Source organism: Manacus candei, unplaced genomic scaffold (genome assembly GCF_025592945.1).
Source record: "Manacus candei isolate 608988 ecotype Guabito, Panama unplaced genomic scaffold, ASM2559294v1 h1tg000076l, whole genome shotgun sequence".
Taxonomy (NCBI): Eukaryota; Metazoa; Chordata; class Aves; order Passeriformes; family Pipridae; genus Manacus; species Manacus candei.
In genome coordinates, this window is record NW_026138124.1 from 6,669,939 (window position 1) to 6,687,583 (window position 17,645).

Genomic DNA, 17,645 nt, shown 5'->3' on the forward strand with positions numbered 1-17,645 from the left:
TCACTGTTTTCCTCCAGTGATTCTTCCAACCTGTGCTCAAATGTTCCCGAACAGAATTCTCTTGCTACTTTCTAATTTCATTGCAAAATGAGATTTCTTTTTGATTGCAGAGACCTTGGAAGTGGAAGATGACAGGTCCACTGTAAGAGAGAGAGGCGGGATGTTCACGCACAAATTGATGATTTTTCTCAAGCTGAAGCAATTAAACAGACAAGTTCAGTGCAGCTCCTGAGCAGATTTAATTTCCAGAGTAACTGTGCACTGCATAGAAATTGCTTCAGTTCCATCACATTCCAGTAGTGAATCCCTATATCCAAGGGCTGAAAGGGACATTGGAAATTTCCTGTCAGTAACACAGATTTCTCAAAAAAGGGATCGTTTCCTCTCTCAAGGAATAACTAATTCAGGCTTTGTTCAACTGGCCTTTTCACTGCAGTATATTAATTAAGACAAGTTCATCTGAGTGTCACTTGGTGTCCAAGACCAGAGAAGGAAGCAGTGGTAGTGGAAACAATAGTCTTTATCAGAACGTATTTTTAGGGTCTAACAAACACGCAAGACATCTTAGAAATATTTCCTGTTTACACAGAGCTGTACTATCTCTGTGCAATGATACACTGCACATCCTGGGGTTAGCCAGGAATCAGAAATATATGGAAGTTAAATGAGGCTATACTGGACAACATTCCTTGGTAGACATATTTCCTATTTTTAAATAAATTCTCTAACACCAGGGAATTATGAGAAGTTACCCGTAGACGGAAATTATTTGAGTACAAATTTATATTAAAACATGCAAAATTTAAAATACGAAGCATAATGAAGCAGACCTCTCACAAAGACAAAAAGGACACCTCTAATCGCACCGTGAAAAATTCTCTGTGAAAAAGTGAAATTAGAAGAACCTGTTCTTAAAAATTAAGAAAGCAATTCAAGCATTTGTGCATTTTTACAAGGAAAATATCAAACCCTCCTCAGAGGGGTAAGGGGGACAGAAATGCAAAATGACAAGTTCATTTAATATTGAGTTCATTGAAATAGGGGGAAAAAAAAATTAGATGAATCTGCTTTATCCAAAAGAAAAATAGCATCTGTCCTTACCCTTCTTTTGCAGCCCAAAGCCCTACACCATGTTATTATTGACTGATTTCCACTCTAAAACACTGTTGTATCTGTGCATTAAACATGACCAAAGTTTCCTGGAGAAGGGTTACCATGCACAAATTAATCCTCCCCACCCAAACCAATATGCTCATTCTCAAATCAACAGAGGCCATGTGCAACACTTCACTGCCAGGATTTATTTTAGAGGTACATGAAAAGAAAATACATGAGTATAAAAACATTTCCAGTGATTATAACATCCAATTAAAGGTGTTTTAAGAAAGATAAATTTCATCAGAAATTGCATCATTACAGGTCATGGAATAGTTTGAAAAGCTACCATAGGTAACAGTAGTAAACAAAAGTGCCTCTGTGTGCATAATACTGAAGAAAGAAGTACAGTTCTGTGCAGCATCCTACTAACAAGCAGTTCCAATCCCAGCTGCCGTGGGCATTTTCAGTGAAGTCCTGTGGTTCAAAGGATTAGTTTACAAAATGCAGCTTCTGTGTCCAGTGACAGAGGGTTATCAGCTCCCACACAACAGAAAGGCTCTCGAGTGGCTCCCCCTCTGAGCTGCTCCTGAACAGCAGATGCACCCTGCTTGGAAGAAACTGGATCTTGGTCCACAATAAATCACCAGCTGTGGTCTGGAATTCAAAGACCACTGTTCTTTGGGCTCTCCACAGAATCTCCTTGCATGGAGTATGGTAATGGTTACACAAGTGAAATCAGAAACAGAGGACAACTCGAGAACTGCAAGAGTTATTGCAATTCAGCAGGGATTTGTCTGGTGCCCTAATTGCCATGAGAAGTCACATACCTGAAAGATTCAGTGCAAAACAAATTGTTGCGAGACCGGTACAAATGTGAAAACTGTTTCCAATATTGTTCCAAAGTGTAACAGGAATGTACAAACTGTAAACCTCAAGGCAGTGTTAATCCAGGCAATGAACACAGTATCCTCTGAACCTGCCCTCACTACTCACAACTGGGAGCAGTTCCCAACACCAAGCTTTATGCTGAATATGTCTAAAACCTACAGAGGCCAAGTGTTCCTAACCCCCACTGCAGCTACCTAACCAGATAACCTATGTTAGAGCTCCCACAGCATACAAAGACACCTGGCCCTCAAAAGATTTTATACAGTGAATGATACAAGCAAGTAACCACCAAACAAACACCAAAGTGCTAACTTTCTATCTCAAAACAACCCTGAAAAAAATAAGGCTTTGAGAAAGAGAGCAAAAAGGAGTTGACTCATTTCTGAAGCAGCATTCTAGCATAAACACACCAACATCCTTTGCTCTTCCACTTGAACCAAATTTGCTCTTTTCCATCCCTAACCACCAGGACAGTGATCAGTAACTAACTCTACTTACCACACACGGTAGGTAGCTGGAAGCTTTGTGTCTGTAACATGGGAGACTCACAAGTGCTCTTTTCCAGCACTGCAGTCTCAGATTCTGTGGAATGTTGGTGCTTCCTTCCAATCCTTTCCAAATATCTCCATTTCCTCATCAAGAAACAAAACCATTTCTGAAGCTAACTACCTTTCAGGTTCCTAAAAGTACATGAAGTTTCTTATTGCATCTCCACCCTCAAGTGCACAGGATGTATTAAGGTCTAAGCACCCTTTGAAAAACAGAAATTTTTAAGACTGATTGCTCTAAATGGAAGAGATTTACAATTTTTATAGCACAGATTATGCCAAATTCTTCACAATCATGGGCTCCTCACCTATGCTAAAGCATTTCTTTCAGAAATTGTGTGATCCTGGTCAACTCTGAGCCAGGGACTGGTATAAAAATGGTGTTATTTTACTTTTTTTAATGAGGGGGAGAAAGGCAATAGGCAAATTGCTTAATTGTTTTATAAAAGAAGAATTTCTAAAAAATCAGGAAAAATACATTTTGATAAATGTATTTCAGTTTGGAAAAATTAAAAATGGAAAATCCTACAGAGAGTTCTCAGTAAGGCATGAAGGAAAGGATCTACCAAAGGAGACTTTACACACTCCAAGGATTTTGTTTTCATGTGACCTGTTGTCACACATGTTTCCCAAAAGGTAATTAGCTTACATTTGAAGGTCAAATAAAATTTCAAAACAAGCTAACTGGCCATATCTAATAAATATTTTAAAATAACTTCATTTAAACTCAAAATTTGGAAATCAATTATTAAGTGGTTACGGTATAGCAAATATTGCATCGTAAATAAAACATCCTCTACAAAAAAGGGAACGAGCCTAAAAATCTATTAAACATGGCAACTTCCTTAGGTTAAATCATTGTATTAGAAATGTCTATCACCTTAAAACATACAGCATTCATTAAGTGCTATTTTTACAGTTCTCATCCAGTGCAAGAGAGTTACTCTCCCCATAATAAAAATATCTGTTTCCACAATAAATTATCTTCCACGAGCTTACAAAGTTTCTGAACAATCCTACCTGTCTTACTCCATCTTCTAAGAGTAAAAGCTTACAATCACTAAGATATAAAGAATCATCTGACTCCTGAATCAGGACCACTAAATGCCCTTCCTGTCTTCAGACTCATCACGTGATTCCAGATCATCAGGTTTCTGCATCCAACTGTTCTCTTCCTGTGTCAAATCCTTTTCTATTGAAGTTTTGCTGGGCAGAATCTGGCAGAAAAACAAATTAAAAAACAAATTAACAACTCAAACCCACCGTTTTGCTCTGCACTATCAATATACCTTTACATAAAGATGGCTGTCATACTTGCTAAGAATTGAGAAAATTTAAAAATCTAGTAAAAATCCACTAAACTGATACCAAAACATTAAGTGTCATGCAAAAAGAAAGGCATATTGGATGTTGTATCCATGTCCAACTGACAACCATCCTGCAGAGTCTCTGGTAGATATTAAGCTCAGAGGCAATAGAAATACACTGCCATGTTTCTCACCAAAACAGAGAGAAAAACAGGAACAGTAGCACTGAGATATATCAGCCAGCCCAGTGACTTTCATTACTGTATCCCCTAAGGCAATGCAGCTCCACAGTCTTTTAAAACCCCTTCATCCAACAACAGTGCAGAACTTCTATTTCAATCATTTCACGACACATTAGCACAGCTATGACAGCACCGAAAATTATGCACAAACAAAATTATTTTGGAAAAAACAGTGCTTGTGTAGAAGCAGCAATGCTTGGTCGCTTCACCTTGCTTGTGCAGGTTAAGTGATCCTTTCAGAAATTAAATGAAGCCTGTTAAACAATTAACTTGAGTTCCAGTTGTGCTGTCTTTCCCAAATTCAAGTGATTAATATACAGGAAACACTTCTGTGCAAATCTATCACAGAATGGAGCACAAAGAGCTCACCTACAATCTGCCAGAAACTGGGCAGCACTTGAGTTCTCATTTTTATAGAAACTAGGACCTAACATGAGAGCCTGAAGTTCCAAAAGTAAAAGCTGAGAGAGAAGAAACCTGTCTTATTTCACTGCTATGTGTTGCCATAACAGCTACTCAAGAGTCTTTTAGCACATCAGCAAATTCTTTTATGGGATGTTAGCCAGGACATATAATTTTTAGAATTCCTTCTGCTGCCACCTCCTCCAGTATTAACACAGTTGTACACATCTATGTTCAGATGCATGTGAAAGTAAAAGAAACAGAAAAGATCACACCAACACTAATCAGTGCTTCCAAATACCTTACCTGAAAAGGCTCGCTGATACCAACTATTGTCTGCAAGTTATTGCTATAATAACACAGCAAAAATTCTCCTCCCATAGTAGGTATTTCTGAAGCACTCATGTAAACCTGGCAACAAGAATAAGAACAGGCAATGAGCAACTTCCATAGAAAAAGAAGTTTACAAAAAATCAGTCTCTGCCATTCAGGACACCTTAAAAATCAGTATTGACTATTTATAAGCAGGTTTTAAAACACAAACTAAAAAGGATGAGGACAGAAATAACTTATGAAACCATCTGAAAACTAAGTCAAGGAGGAAAAGGAATATCCTTCACCATGTTAGCAAGATGAGTTGGTTCAGTGAGAAGGGAGAAGAAAAAGCCCAGAGTGGTTGTAGGGGACAGGACAAGGCCAGGGAGCAGCAGGGAGGGAGCGGAGCTGCCTCCTGGTGGCAACGAGCAGAGCAAAGCACCACCTCGGTTTGCTCCGGTCCTGAAACCACTCCCGTCCCCAAACTGCACCCCCCAGTGTCCTGCTAAAAGAACACTCATAGTGCTCAGATTTCTAAGCTTTGTATTTACACAATACAATTTGTTTTCCTGTTGTAAACTTGACGCTAACTTACAAAATCTTTAACGTGAAATAACTGCTTTCCCTTGTCTGGAAAATCTTATCCATCCTTGCACTTGCCATGTCTCCAAAATTAAATTTTAATTTCTGTTTGTTCAGATAAATATCTCTGGCAACACACCATCTGTATTCCAAATAAGTTTTGTTTGTTTGTTTTCAATCACTTTAGGTAATCACTACTAGCGAGCTTTGTAACAGACAGCAGTTTTTAAGAAGGACCAAAACATTCAGTAGTCAAAACACAAAGTCTAAGAAACCTCAATCTGGAGCTGTATTAGGTACCTGGAACTAACTGTGTAAATACTTACAATTGTAACCAAAATAATAAATACTAAGGATACATTCAGCAAGTTGGACAATCAGATGAAAAAATGGCCCATTACTTAATGCAGTGGCAGAAACAGATCAAAATATAAAATGACAGTAGTTTTAGTACAGTGAAAAGTCACTACAGGAATAAATAGCTTTTTCATCAATTCCCTTAAGCTATATGATCACATTGAGAAGGTGTGCCAGACTACCTGAAAATTACTAAGAATTAGGAAGAGGGATTTCAAACAATAATATTGCTCCCAATTAGCTTCAGCTGGGAAAGAGGATACAGAACCCCCCAGAGGAAGGGGATATGGGACAAACAGACCTTCAATGCTACTCTGTGGGAAACTACATTAGAAAGAAATACAACTGACTTACTTGTTTACTGTCTTTGTTGGAAGAGATTTCATCATCTTCTACCCAAGCATAAGTAACATAATCATTCATATGCCTGAAAGTCACCTGCAGAGAAAGATGCAAACCATCAGCCTTCTGAAGGAAACAAAAAGCATATTACATGGAAAACTCAAAGTTGTGAGAGCTGTTTACTACTTCACTGACATAATTAAAACACTGCACTTTTAGGACAAAAACATTTTAGGGGCACACACATAACTTTTGTTTCTCTCACCCTTCCACTAACTTATTTTTGTTCTTTCTTGAATTGCAGACATCATGGGAGGACAACTCCTTTCCATAGCTTCTTTAACATTTTATTTAAATAAATCACCACAGTATCTTAGCAGAGAATCTAAGGGTGTGAAAGAACTCACATCTAGGGAGCTGAACTGTCGGCACAGAAACTAACGGTAATCAAGGAGAGACAACTAAATCAGAGAGTTCTGCACTGGCAAGAATCACAATGCCCTAAAACTAGCAACTACCTCCTCCAGTCCTATTCACCATCTTTGCTGAAGAACCATGATATGAGAATATTACCTTGAAGAGCCCAATCCAGTCCCAAGCACTGCTGGGGAGTTCAGGCACTGCGGAGTAGCGGATGATAACATCGTGTTCTGCACTCCACTCACCCTCAGGATTCAGCACCACCAAAGGAACTGAGACAAGAGGCTTCAACTAGGCAAAAGAACAGATTTTAAAGTCAGTCAACTCTGTCATTCTTTTAGTTATTCATGTTATTCTCTGTCACACCTGCTGTGGGACTCTTAACTGAGTGGAAATAAACTGACACCAATTTGCTGCCGTCACTATAAATAGAAGGAAACAGAGATTTTGGTTCAGAAAACCAGATTCTGTAAGGTAACACTTGGCAAAACAAACTTTTTCTTAACAACATAACTGGGACAGCACCTCAAGCCCGAATGTTCCTGTAACAGGTTTGTGGTCGCTGATGCCATAGCTCATGTGACTGACATAGTTATTCAAAGTAACAAAAATTGTCTGCTCTTCTTCAGAGAATTCGCCTTCTTTTGATGCATTCTGGCAGAGATGTTTCACTCTCCAAAGAATCCTATCAGTCCATGCTGGCTTTCGTTTCTTCTCACTGCAAAAATGCAAGGTAAAAGTGAAATGAGAAGAAAAACAAGTTGGCAAAAGCTAAGAATGCTGTGCAAAATCTACTCAGAGTTCAAAGACAGTCAGATACGTATCAATAAAAGAGGGCAATCGCATTCAAGCTTCATTTTACAGCTCCATTCAAAATGCTTTACAACCAACATTTCCTCAATTTGAACTCCATTAACCACAGACCAGTTTCATGGGTTTCTGAAAGAGGAGTAAAATGAAGGGGAGAAGGGCATTTCAGTGGGTTAGTCGACTTCATACAGGAAATGATACTTTCTCCTAAAAAAAAAAAAATAAATTCAAGAACACTGAGATAATACAGCAACTGCCCCAAGCTTCAAATGTATAGATATTCTGAGAAATGAGGGCATAAACATAAGGAATATGTAGAAGAGTGTGAATGATGTTCAAAATTATTCAAGATGATTGAGGACAAGTTTCTTTTAACAACAAAAAAAGGGGACAAACTTGGGTAGCTTATTGTAATCACAGGTGCCACAGCAATGCTTTATTTAAAAGTTCCTCTAAATTGTACCAGCCTGCACTGCAGGTCTTAAAACAACAGGCTTTCAAAATTCCATGATCAAGAAAGTTGTGCCTGCAACTGTGCTGTACATCAAACTGTAATCATAATGCAGAGTTTCCTCCTATTCCATATCAGTAACAACAGGAGACACGAGCCTTCCGTGGTTCCCTCTGCAGGGGGAGGAAGACTTAACAGCAGCTTCTCTGTATGGATGTGTCACTTCAAATTGAAATGGAGAAAAGATCATACCCTATGGAAGAGGAATTAGAATGGACTGGATTGAGTTATAACAGTTAATGAGCAGGATGTGTAAGGAAAACTGTCAGTTTAATAACTCTGAATATCAAACCCAATGCCATTTAGTTCAATATTCAACATATTTTTATTTTACCCCTTCCCATATGCAAGTCTGACTCACCTTTAGTAAGGTGGAAAGATTTTAAATGACTAAGGGCCCTTATCCCACTTACTCCAGCAATTATATAAACCGACAGAAATCTTTATGAGCTGCCATATGTCTGCTCTGCTGTGCAAGAAAATACCAAAGAAACAGCTTAAGTTAATACACTCACTATTTTAGAGAAAATGGCAGATTAGATGGGAAACAAAACCTCAAAATTCACACTGAAAAAGTATCAAAAAGTAACAAAATACTGTGGATTTCATTAAAAGCACACTTTTCAAGCCTGCTGATCTCCCCCCATCTGAGCAAAGTCTCTCTGCTTGCTTGAACAGCAGCAGATCACACACAGTATGTGTAAGCACACTTTCTGTTCTTTAAATGAGCCAGTACAGACTACCAGGCTATGAATCATTTGTAGAATGTCTGGGTTCGGATTATTATAAGTCTTTTTTGTTAATTGGATTTACTGCTGGTCTCATTACATATCTTTACACTCAATTAGGGAGCAAAATGTCTTTGGATATAAAGGAATAACATCCAATGTTAAGTGCAACAGCAGAGTAGATAACACTACAGCTTTCAGACAGGTTCAGAAAGTCCCTAAAGAAAATCAGCTGTCGTCTGATTTTCAAATATTTCACAAAAATCAAATCAAAGCTCAGAAAAGAGCCTTGTTTTGATTCTGAAATATTTACGAAACTACAAAATTCAGAAAGTTCTCTTCTTACTTAAACCAAAACAGGGACTTCTGTTCTCTGGAAGTAAAGAAAAAGATCAGTACAAAACCCCTGTTTGGACAGGAACTTATCCTCCTGTTAAAATATAAGACTAATACTTAACAACAAACTTTAGCATCAGAGAAAAACTTCAGAAACTTAAGATACTACATTTTCAACTTAAAATAATCAGTGAAGACAAATTTACGTTAACTTTCAAATACCAGCATACCAAATAAAATGCTTAAACAGAGAAGGAAAACAAAAATTGCAGACAATTACTCTTTTTCTTTTGCTCCTTTCTGACAACCAGTGGGCACTTTTAGCCATAAACAACAAAATAGAAGTGGCCTAAACAAGTGCTCATTTATTCTGTTAATCCAGTCTTTTCAAAAAGGAAGCTGGGTTGTTTCACTACCTCCCTCATGCAATCAGCAGACTCCAACTTCATCAGCCAGCAATATTAATTTATTCAGATTTGATCAATGAACAAGCCTAACAGAGTAGCTCAACAGCCCCAGTCAACCAGTACCTTCAGGAAATTCAGGTTTACTTACTACAGTGATATTTCACCAAGCCCACATTCACCCCTATATCCCACATCTCATCTTATCATGCTTTTACCTTGTGTCATACACATCCGAGTAAAGGTCAAACTTGTAGGTGGGCTTAAACTGCAAAGGACCCTCTATGAATTCCTTAAGAAATGCTTCTGTCTTTTTGGCCATATTTAACTGCAGAAATAAAAAGTAGTTTTTAAAGTTCATGTTTAAAATGCAGAGCTTAAAGGGTGATTGAGAAAGCTCCTCCAAGAATTCAACATCTCGGTCAGTACAACATAACTGGAAAGGTAAATTCAGAAGTGCCTCTGTTACTGCCAGAACTCTTGACATGATCTGTCTACAAGTTTTGAAGCAATTATACTCAAAACAAATTTCAGAATAAGGTTCTCTTAAAAATAATTCTTGGGAGAAGAGGAGAAATCAAGGTGAGGGACAACTGATAAGACATGGAGTTCTAAGAAAGCTCCAGTCAAACACAAGCATTGTAAAGTAAGAAACTAAACAAAAGCAGAAACAGTTGGCAATTAATTGGGGCTTATGACTGAGAGAAGTGAGAGAATGAACAGCTAGACCTGTTCCACCTCATGCCTGCTCTGAGTCTGTGTTCTTTGAAAGAAATTAGAAACTCTAGAGGTAATGTTAACTAACATGTTGTGTTTGTATGCATTAAAAACCAAACCAAACCCCCCCAGACTAAGGCAACACACCTGGTCCTTTTCCCAGAGCAGACTGTAACGCTTGTTATTGATGGATTCCCGGACAAAGTGGATGCCATAGTCTGCTATCCGGAAGTTCAGGTCTCCAAACCAGAAGAGAACACTTAAGAAGAAGAAGAAAAAACAATAAATGCAAAAAAAACCAAGGAAGATTTATAGGAATCCACTAACACGAGGGAAGAATTCAACAGAATAAAAGCCATTATGCTAATTAGGTGCTCTAATCACTTATATTACTTAATGCAAACAGCTTAAAAACAAACATTAAGTAGTTATAGATAAGCTTACACAGGGACAACCTGCTGCTACACCAAAAATTTGAAGTAATTGAAACAGTAAATTAAGTCCCTTGCACTCTTACTGCTTGCTCATTACTGCCTGAATATTAACTTCTCCTGAGCCTCCTAATGATCTGCATCTCTGAACATTGAACAGCAAACAGAAGGATTTTTGGTATAAACAGGCTTTCTAAAGCTTTCCTGCATGGCTTGTACAGTCTGTATGCTAACTAATTTATGTAATTAAAGACAGGAAGAAAACAGCCTTGTAAAACAGATCTCCACCTTTCAGGTTATCTTTTTCCCCCAGGATTCAGGCTGAAGGGACATTTAAAATAAAAATGACGGATGAAAAATTCCAAACCCAAAACTCTTCAGTGCATGAGTTCACCATATAATAGATACAAACAACACCAAGTGGGTGAACAACTCACTCGTGCTCCAAGGTACTTGGAATGTTCTCTCCTTCAAACTGCATTTCCAGGATTTTCTCAAAGTCATCCAGTCGCTGCTCTGTGTTCTCCATGTGGGCTGGCAAGTGGCAGTTCATGAAGCAGATCGTGTGGCCATAGAGGGACATGCGAATGCTGACTCCTCCTTTGTTCCCCTGGGACGGCACATCAACAACACTCCCTGAGCCTACACTCAGAGCCTCCAAACGTAACTGTTAACACCTAAATCTTTGCTATTTAGGTTTAAATCAACACAATTTCATCCTACAGAAGTTGTTGCCCGTCAGCAAATAAACTAGCAGGATTATGGGCTGTGCAGTGCACTCGCACACACGGCTCAGACAAACGAGTCTCACTGCTTGTCAGTTCATAAATTTTTAATTGAACCCCATCTCCTCTCTCCCAGCATGAAACCATTCAGAGGCACACACACCACCATAAGTGAGCAGGGCAACCGAGTGTCAGGCACTTCCTTACCCAGTACCCATAGAGGCCTGTGCGTGTGAACTGGGTGTGGATGTCCCGGATGAAGGGCAGGTGGATGTGCTTCACAAAGGTCAGAAGCAGCAGCCCCTGCATGCGAACGGAGGAGAGCTGGAAGAGAGATGAAAGAGGGAAATGGTCAGTTCCAGGGAGGCACTGGGAATAACTTGGGTTAACTCCATAGGAGCTTTTAGGTGAAGAACACCAGAGCAGAAGTCATGCAATTCCCTCGCCAAGCGTGGCTTTGATCCTGGGACATAGTGAATGCAGGCACGTTCCAGTGCTGTGAAGAACACATTCCCTGCTTATAGACAAATCTGATCAATCCCTCAACTAATTAACACAGTTGGAACATCATGTTACAAATCTGAATTTGACCTTGCCCAAACCTCTTTAAAGACTTTGCTTCTGCCTCCCCAGCCTCTTGTCTCTATCTTTAAGAATCCTGTTCGTGAAGAACCAAATCCTTGACTTTTCACCTGTAATCTTAATAGCTCACACCTACAAGTCCTCCAACAGCAGCAAGTTTTTCAAACTGAACCATCCTTCAGCAGATCACTAAACATTCTAAATGCCACTAAAACACCTAAGAAGCACAGCAGGTAGTTCTAGACATCTGCAAAAACAATGAGCTGCAAACAGCAGCAACCAGTGCCTGTAAAAACTGATTTACCAAACACTTCCAAAGCAACAACACTAACGGAGCACATAAGACACGGGGGTTTTTTTGTGGTTTAGGTTTTTTTTGTGTGTGTGTGTGTGGAAATAGTCTAATAAAGATACTCTTCATTAAAAAGTTATGGACTTTACAATGTTCCTGGCATGAGATGCAAAATTCATTTTAAGTGTTTGTTTTAATGGTTTTAAATTAATTCAAATTTAAAATACAGGCATTGAAATATATTAATTGCAGTTCAATTTTATGCTGGATTAACTTAGAAAAAGCCTACTTTAAAATAAAGCCTCCTGTTAAGAACAACACTGACTATACAACTGCTGGAGAAGTGCATACATTCAGCCCAAAATTTAAAACGGAATTTCTCCTTTCCTTGCCTCCATATCTACACAATTAAATGATTTCAGAATGTATGTCAATGTTCACATTGTCCTTGAACCCAACAAAATATTAAACAGTATACTGAAGGGATGGATTGTAATTATTAGACGATGCATAAATATTTCAGTAGCCACCATTCTCCTCTCCATAACTGCATTCATGAGATACCAAGATCTGCCAGTCCTGTTGTTATTTGCTTTACTTCACTCTGCTGTGGCAAATCCCCAGACATTTCTCAAGATCCATATGAAACCACCTCTCTCCAGGTCTTGAATACTGCAAGACAACAATCCCTCCTCTGTTGGAACCAGCACTAGTCCCACAAACACTTAAAGCCAAATCCAGCAAAGACCTTGCACAGAGGGAACATGATCCTGTGGATGGTGAAAGAATTGACTATGACCAATTTAACACTTGGAAAACAGACCCTGTTACTGAAGGGACATAAAGTCCCAAGGATGACACCCACCTCTCTACACCCAACCTCGTCACAGGTCAGCCAAGGGGTAACTGCTCCTCCCCTCCTGGCTAAGTCCTGGGATAACCTCTCCTTGCTGCCTGTTTTGATTATGACCTGGCCTGACAGCTCCCTCCTATTCTTGGAGCTAATCCAGTCCTGCTGAAAGCCATTAGGTGGCAGCATCCATTCATTAGTGTGTCCAAACTGCCACATTTATAAATTGGAATTCAAAATCAGCCAGGCATACCACTAGGAATTCTTTCAACTGTCTGTATGCAGGGCCTGAATGTCAGCCCACAGCCAGATTTGGAATGTTTATCAGCAATGACTTAACCAGAATGAACAATGTGGGTTTCTTCCTTTTCATAATTCCCAATGGGTCCTTTGTTTTGTTTAATCACAATTAAAATAACAGCACGACTGCTGAGTCTGATTAGCATGCAGATAATACAATCATCTCAGCAAAATCACCCTGAAATAATGCTTGATTTAGAAAACCAATACAACATTCAAAAGGCTTTTAATTTCTCTTTATTAGAGAAATTCAGGATATCCTCCTATGTTTATTGTTTCCACTATTAAAATAGGCAGCACTTTAGCTGGTCTTATGCCCCAGATATTACCCAAAAATCTTGTCCTTCAAACTACCATATAATGTTGTAGGTCTTCAATCAAATCTGAAGTCCTCAGATAAATACACATACCCACTAAAATCCTGGTTTACATATATGCAATTTATTTTCACCTGCAAACAAGTTGGAAAAAAAAAGAAAAGAAAAAGGAACCTTAGCAATCTTAACAAAAATCACTGCCATTGCTTGGGATATTTATAGTGCAAGACTACATCAGAAACATCACAGTGGAGTTCCCCAATATTGCACAGAGCAAGAAAATGTTCTACAAGAGACAGACAGAGATATTGTGGCCACAAGAGATATGCTGTTGAGTGTAAGTTCACATCACATTTCATTTTAAATAATCTTCATGACTGTTCCTTGAGAGTGTGTTCTTACTAAGACAGGAGTATTTCTACTCATCACATGATTCTGCAGCACCTGCCCTTGCCATTGTAGCTGAGCAGCTTCTTGTTGTGTGTCATCTGAGCTGCAAAAGCATCAAAACTGCCCAACTAATCTGTCAACTATTATAGAGTTTGAGAAAAAGAAAATCTGAATGGAGCTGGGAAAGACACTTTCCTGCAGTGCTGTGACACTGAAGAGATGTAAATAATTACCTTGATGTATCCCAAGGGAGACAACACAGTCATGAAAAAAATGCTCCACGGATCATCAAATGCCAAGTCAGACAGAAAATTGGTGATTTTTGAGTTCACCTCCTGTAAGCTGAATACATCACAATTATTCACACTGTACCAGTTGGTTTCAACACAATTCATATAACCTTTGCAGAACACAGATCACAACAGCCTAAGCTTAAGTCAGAAATTTCTTGCTGTTCAGTTTCTCACTCACAAGCAGTTCAACCCACCCACAGGTCTAACACATCTAACACCAAGAAAAACAAAGTTAAAGGAGCTTATATACACATGAAGGCAGGTTCCAGATATGACAAATAACCTGTCAGGACTTCAAAATTTCAAGAAAGTTTGGAAAACACAATGGCAGATTACGCCCAATAAGCTTGCACTAATTTCCTTAAAACATGCTGAATATTGCATAACTGTCATATCAAAATGAACATGCCTTTACCTGATACAAAGCAAACAGCAGCCAAAACATTTTGTCTGCTTAGAAAAAAGATATTCCGTGTTTTGTCACAAAATAGCAGCATAAAGAAGAGAAGCCTCTCCTGCTATAAATCACCTTTGTTGTCAGTTAGTACTCTGTTAGTTAGACTAAGTTAGTCTTCACCTTCTGGTAGTGATAGTGTTAAACCATCCCCCAGACAGTGATTCACATCACACAGTCCTCCCAAAACAGACCATAACCTGTTGAGACTTGGCAGTTTTGCAATAAACTTACAAAGCAAGGTCTTTAATATATACTTACCCTATAACGTACATATCCATAGTCGGGCCCAGTGAATTGAGCTGAAGTAAACTGGTGACATCAGGAGGTGGAGAAGCTGTGCCCACATTCCAGGTAACTAAGTGTAGTCTACAAACAAACAAAAATCACACAAAACCATTGCTAAAACTGAAGCGTGGACAGGCAACCAACCCTAAGAGCGCTCTGATTTCCCCACAGAATTCCTGCCTGCGGAAAACAAAGATTTTCTGTCACTTTTCATCACTCAGAAACCTCTTTGCCAGCCAAGCCTAAAAGAAAAACCCCAACGCCGCCAGAAGAAACAACCAGCTGGGGGGGAACAAAACCTGAACTCCTGCCACTTCAGCTTTTTCCCGCAGATGAGGAAAGCTTCATCCAGGGTGCGAGACACTTCCTTGTGGATCTCGTCGTCCGAGCTGACATCCTCCACACAGGCCATGAGGTGCGCTACTCTCTGCCGGAGCTGCAGGCGGCCGCTGGAGCCGGTGCTGCCGACGCTGCCCGAGCGGCTGCGGAAGCTGTGCAGGCTTTCCAGGTCGTTCAGGGAGAGCCCCTCGCAATGCTGAGACGCATCCTCGCCGCTGAGGGATGCCATCTGCTCAAAATCAAACCTGCCCTCGGAAGGACTGGCCCATTAAAATCCCAAGTGCATAAAAAAACCAAGTGGAACTCAGCATAGCTTCTAACACAAAAGGACAAACGTAGGTGCAGCGACGCTGGGAAAAAAAAAAACCCTCTGGCCTTGCCACTGCGCTCACTGGGTTGTTACAAAAGCTGCAATCACGTCCTACCACACACAGGGAATTGTTTCTTCATAATAGATTTAATGTGGTTTAATTATATAAGCTCGAGATTTAAAAGAATTTATTGTTGATTTGAATCGATCATGTGCCTGTCTGTAGGCAAGAAGAAATATAATCCTCGGCTCCCAAACATACAAACTTCTGACCAAAACCAAGCAAAGTTACTGCTCCTCCTGAGCACTGTCAGAAACATTTGCAGGTCATAGAACTCGTCTGTTGGTTTCTTTACAAGGTGGTGATTTCAATGTCAGAGCTTATAAAGAGATTCACTCAACCATCAGTCTTGCTACATGTCAGATTGACTTAAAAATACAATAAATGTTAATTTTCCATCCATCTTAAAGGCCTATAAGGACCTTATAAACATTGATAATTAAACAGTGAATCCCACCAATACATCCATTATTAAGGCTGTATTTTTATCCCCCAATCAGCTCAAGGTGACACACAATATATGTGGAAGAGCTGGAAAGTGACCTTGCATATTACACTAAAATGATCTATAATTTCCCTCACCAATAGTTTCTCTTTGTAAGACTATGCTGAAGTCAGTCAAAAGCTATTCTAAAATGAATTTATAGGGGAAAAAAATGTAGGTACACTGCAGACCTAATTCTGCCATCAGAGTATCACTTGGGAACGCTCTCCAGTTACTAATTTTGTAAGACAATTACCTGATTAAACAAAACTGAAATAATATTGAAGCCATCAGTCATAACTGACGGAAATTCAATTCTTCAAAGTGCCCAGTGACTACAGTACTGGTAAGAACACAGACTGCAGGGGCAGAATTTACACCAAAAGCAAAAACACTTGTAAAATTTTTAAGAACATCCTTAATTATGCAGTTTCACTGTGGGACCATACAAGCACTGCCCACAGCCAGGAGGGGGGATTTGAGTGATGCCCATTTCCACCTGATGTCACAAACACAGCTTGTACCACAGGGAGGATTTTACTCGTGGCAGGGGTTTGGGACATGATCGTAAAGGTCTTTCCAAGCCAAACCATCTTGTGATTCTATGAAACCATCCTGGAAGCTCCCAGTCCCACTGGAACAAAGCTTCAGTGCACTTTTTACAAACACTGTCCTAAATACAAGGAACGTACTGATGTTAAGAGTCACCGACTCCTCAAGTGATTCAGTAGAGAATTTTTTAGGGTCAGAGCGTTTATAATACCACCTTCAGATGATTTTTAGGATCTTTGAGCAAATGCCAGTGTTTGTTGGTGTTTTTAATCTTCGTGTCACAGTCACCCAACTACCCTCTAAGCAGGTTTCTGTAGCGAACCGAGCCTACAGGACATCGCTTACCGACAGGGGGAAAACACAACATACAAACATCGTGAAAGCAGAAGCCAAAGACCTACTCAAGCTCCTTCTTCCTCACAAAAAGCGACAAGTTCGAGACGCCCGGTACGTTAGGGACAGATAATGTCCATAATGTAGCGCAGATGCCCGTGCCCTCATTACACACAACGAGGGCTCTGGGGAGCCCCGGGACCCAGCAATGCCCCATAAGCCTCCCTGAACCACCCCAGCACCGGCCTCCCAAACCAGAAAATCAGCTTTTCTCCTCTCTTTCATATGACTAAGCAACGCCGCCAATTTTGTGACCCCATCCCCCCCGGCTAATAAGCACAAACACAAGTTTCGCTAATTCTCGGCTAATTTACGTAACCGCTTGGCTACACTTTTCGGAGGAGCTGCCCTCAGACCCGCGGCCCCTCCGCGCCCACCGCTCACCTCAGCTCCCTCACGGGAGGGCCAGCGGGCTCCATGCCCGGGGGTTCCCGCAGGGAAGCGCTGCCGAGGGGACGGGGAAGGGGACGGCGGAGAGCCCCCGGGTCCCCTCACACGGCCCGGCCCGGCCGCGGCCTCCGCGCCGCCCTCAGCGCTCCGACACCATCGGCGCGCGTGACGGGGCCAGGACAGCGCC

At 40.2% G+C, this 17,645-nt stretch overlaps 1 protein-coding gene across 5 annotated transcripts; it reads right to left on the minus strand.

Annotated features, from left to right (window-relative positions):
• Positions 1 to 1,281: 1,281 nt before the first annotated feature.
• On the minus strand, positions 1,282 to 17,643 carry INPP5K (inositol polyphosphate-5-phosphatase K). Of its 5 annotated transcripts, XR_007908066.1 has the most exons (15): positions 17,453 to 17,643; positions 15,229 to 15,513; positions 14,903 to 15,010; positions 14,128 to 14,236; positions 11,371 to 11,487; positions 10,876 to 11,048; positions 10,155 to 10,266; positions 9,509 to 9,618; positions 8,897 to 8,923; positions 7,027 to 7,219; positions 6,655 to 6,792; positions 6,094 to 6,177; positions 4,792 to 4,896; positions 2,485 to 3,751; positions 1,282 to 1,925 (listed from the first exon to the last, which is right to left on the minus strand). XR_007908066.1 is itself a non-coding variant. In XM_051809733.1 (14 exons), the coding sequence occupies exons 1-14, from the start codon at positions 17,485 to 17,487 to the stop codon at positions 3,635 to 3,637; spliced, it is 1,713 nt and encodes a 570-aa protein (XP_051665693.1). In that variant the 5' UTR covers positions 17,488 to 17,643; the 3' UTR covers positions 1,282 to 3,634. The 5 variants fall into 5 exon arrangements, 4 of the variants coding, with proteins under 4 accessions (XP_051665693.1, XP_051665694.1, XP_051665695.1 ...); XM_051809733.1 differs by having other exon boundaries at positions 1,282 to 3,751; XM_051809734.1 differs by lacking the exon at positions 8,897 to 8,923 and having other exon boundaries at positions 1,282 to 3,751; positions 17,453 to 17,641.
• Between the last annotated feature and the right edge of the window lie 2 nt (positions 17,644 to 17,645).